Below are 2,230 nucleotides of genomic sequence, written 5' to 3'. Positions count from 1 at the left end.
GCCATTTTAGGCTTTTTGGACCCTTACAAGCACTTTTAATTTTTTTACCAAACGAGTATTTTTTTCTTAAAACATGTTTTTTGAGTGTTAAAATCACTTTTTGGCTCCTCAAATGCAATTTCAAACAAGCCCTCAATAAGGAATAGATTTGGTCCAAGGGCTTTGAATGTCATCCTAATTTGATAGCTGACACGTTGTAGATTGTTAAGTGTAAATCATGACTATGATTTAATAATAAGATAATCTCAAATTTAAAAGAAATTTGAGGGATCTTAATCATGTTTAGGCCTTTGAAATAAACCGGCTTTATCCACGTTTGTGTGAAATAAACCGGTTCGCCCACTTGTGAAGCAAATCAAAACCGGCTGTATCGTCTTTCGGAAACCTGCCGACCTTCAAGCATCCACCTTCGAAACCGGCTTCATCGACCTTCAAAAACCCTAGTCTTCAGCGCGGCTACGTTGTTTTCTCTCCTCTTTGGAACTCCTGCGTGAAAGATGAGACCGATTTTGATGAAAGGCCATGAAAGGCCGTTGACATTCTTGAAGTACAACCGGGACGGGGACCTCCTGTTCTCGTGCGGGAAGGACCACAACCCCACCGTCTGGTTCGCCGACAACGGCGAGCGCCTCGGTACCTACCGTGGCCACAACGGTGCAGTCTGGTGCTGCGATGTCTCAAGCAAGTCCTTTTCTCTCTCTCTCTCTCTCGCGCGCGCGCGCACTCTGATTAATTCACCGCATGTTCTTTGGTTTTTCTGTAATAAGACTTCTTTTTGGTGGTTTTGAAATATAGGGGATTCGATGATGCTGATCACTGGGAGTGCCGATCAGTCGGCGAAGCTGTGGTCAGTTCAGTCGGGGGAGCAATTGTACTCCTTTAATTTCGGTTCTCCGGCTAGGGCTGTGGACCTCGCCGTCGGGGATAAGCTCGCTGTCATTACCACCGATCCATTCATGGACTCTCCCTCTGCGATTCACGTTAAAATCATCGCCCGAGACCCCTCTGACCGTAAGCTTTATTATGCTCCGTTTCATGAATTTATGCTCGAAAGGGCTAATTGTTGTTGTTTGTCGAGTTCATGTCAGTTTCTTTTATCAGTAAAATCGGTGTTTTTGGAATAATGTAAAATTTGGGAACCGGTTGTATAGTGAGGAAATTTTTTTGTAGAATATTTGCTGGGAGGTTCCAAATATTGCCTTTTTTTTTGCATAATATTTGGAAGCTTCAGAATCTACAACACAAGTATTTTGATTGGGTCATGCTAGGCTCTCCTGGTGTTATCATGGTGTTCTTCCGGTCCAAAGTAGATATTATTTTCTAAAAAGAAAAAAAAGAAAGTGACCCTTATTTCTCTTCACCCAATTTTTAGAAAATAATATCCACCTAAGGCTTAGAAAATGCTAGGAGAACACTAGGAGAGCACCTAACATTTCTCTTTTGATTTTTCTTTGATAGTATATTTTTGATACAAAACTGGCAACTATCCATTTCAGGTAAAAAAATTGAATTGAAAAAAATAAATAAAAAGACCAGCAACCTACTATATATAGAAGTTTTATGTACATGATTCCAGTATAAAATGGGGAAGAGTGTAGTTGCAGTTCCTTATGATTTTTTTATTTAACTAGTGCACTTGTGGCGTTGTGCAATTTACTATAAAAAGATCTTTGCTTGCCTACAAGAAAAAGATCCAACAAGTTAACCTGGTAGTTCACAACCCTAAAAAGGGATCCTTCATTTTAGTTCAGTGAACCACATGGAATTACCCGGCAAAGAAAAGTACTCCCTGAATGAATGGAAGCAAGCACAAGGTGCTGTATCCTATAGCAAATAATATCTTTTAATATGCTTATTCAACACACATTTCAGACTCTCAAGACATGCCATACTTCGTTTTTCTAAATATTCTTTTGTGAGAGAGCCATTCTAATAATGCATTTTTGTATTAAACAATTAGGAGAAGAAGGAAATTATTAGTTTTCAATGAGGTTTCTTTAAGGCCCCCAAAATGAAAAACTTGGCCTACTTGCACTGCTGAGCAAGACATTGTTATTCCATGTGGTTCCCTCAAATTTATGAAGTGTTTCAAGTAAGAAAAGAAACTACTTTTATGCGTTCTTTTTTCCTTCAACTCATTGCGTTTTAAAACCTAATTGTGGGAGTAGGGGGACTAAAGTTCCAAAATGTGCAGGAATCTACAGTTTTGAGTAACGAGCCATCACCTGTA

General features: G+C 39.4%; 1 protein-coding gene across 1 annotated transcript in view; it reads left to right on the top strand.

Moving 5' to 3' along the window:
- Positions 1 to 332: 332 nt before the first annotated feature.
- The window catches only part of LOC132162841 (eukaryotic translation initiation factor 3 subunit I-like), a gene marked incomplete in the record, with an annotated part of 5,561 nt that continues 3,663 nt past the window's right edge, over positions 333 to 2,230 (top strand). The window contains 2 exon segments of the mRNA XM_088518858.1: positions 333 to 681; positions 796 to 1,011. Of these exon segments, the coding sequence (XP_088374984.1) occupies positions 498 to 681; positions 796 to 1,011 (400 nt within the window).

The sequence above is a fragment of the Corylus avellana genome, chromosome 8 (assembly GCF_965113065.1).
Source record: "Corylus avellana chromosome 8, dhCorAvel1.hap1.2, whole genome shotgun sequence".
In the NCBI taxonomy this organism is placed as follows: Eukaryota; Viridiplantae; Streptophyta; class Magnoliopsida; order Fagales; family Betulaceae; genus Corylus; species Corylus avellana.
Note: the sequence above shows the minus strand (reverse complement) of the source record. Positions and strands in the feature narration are given on the sequence as shown.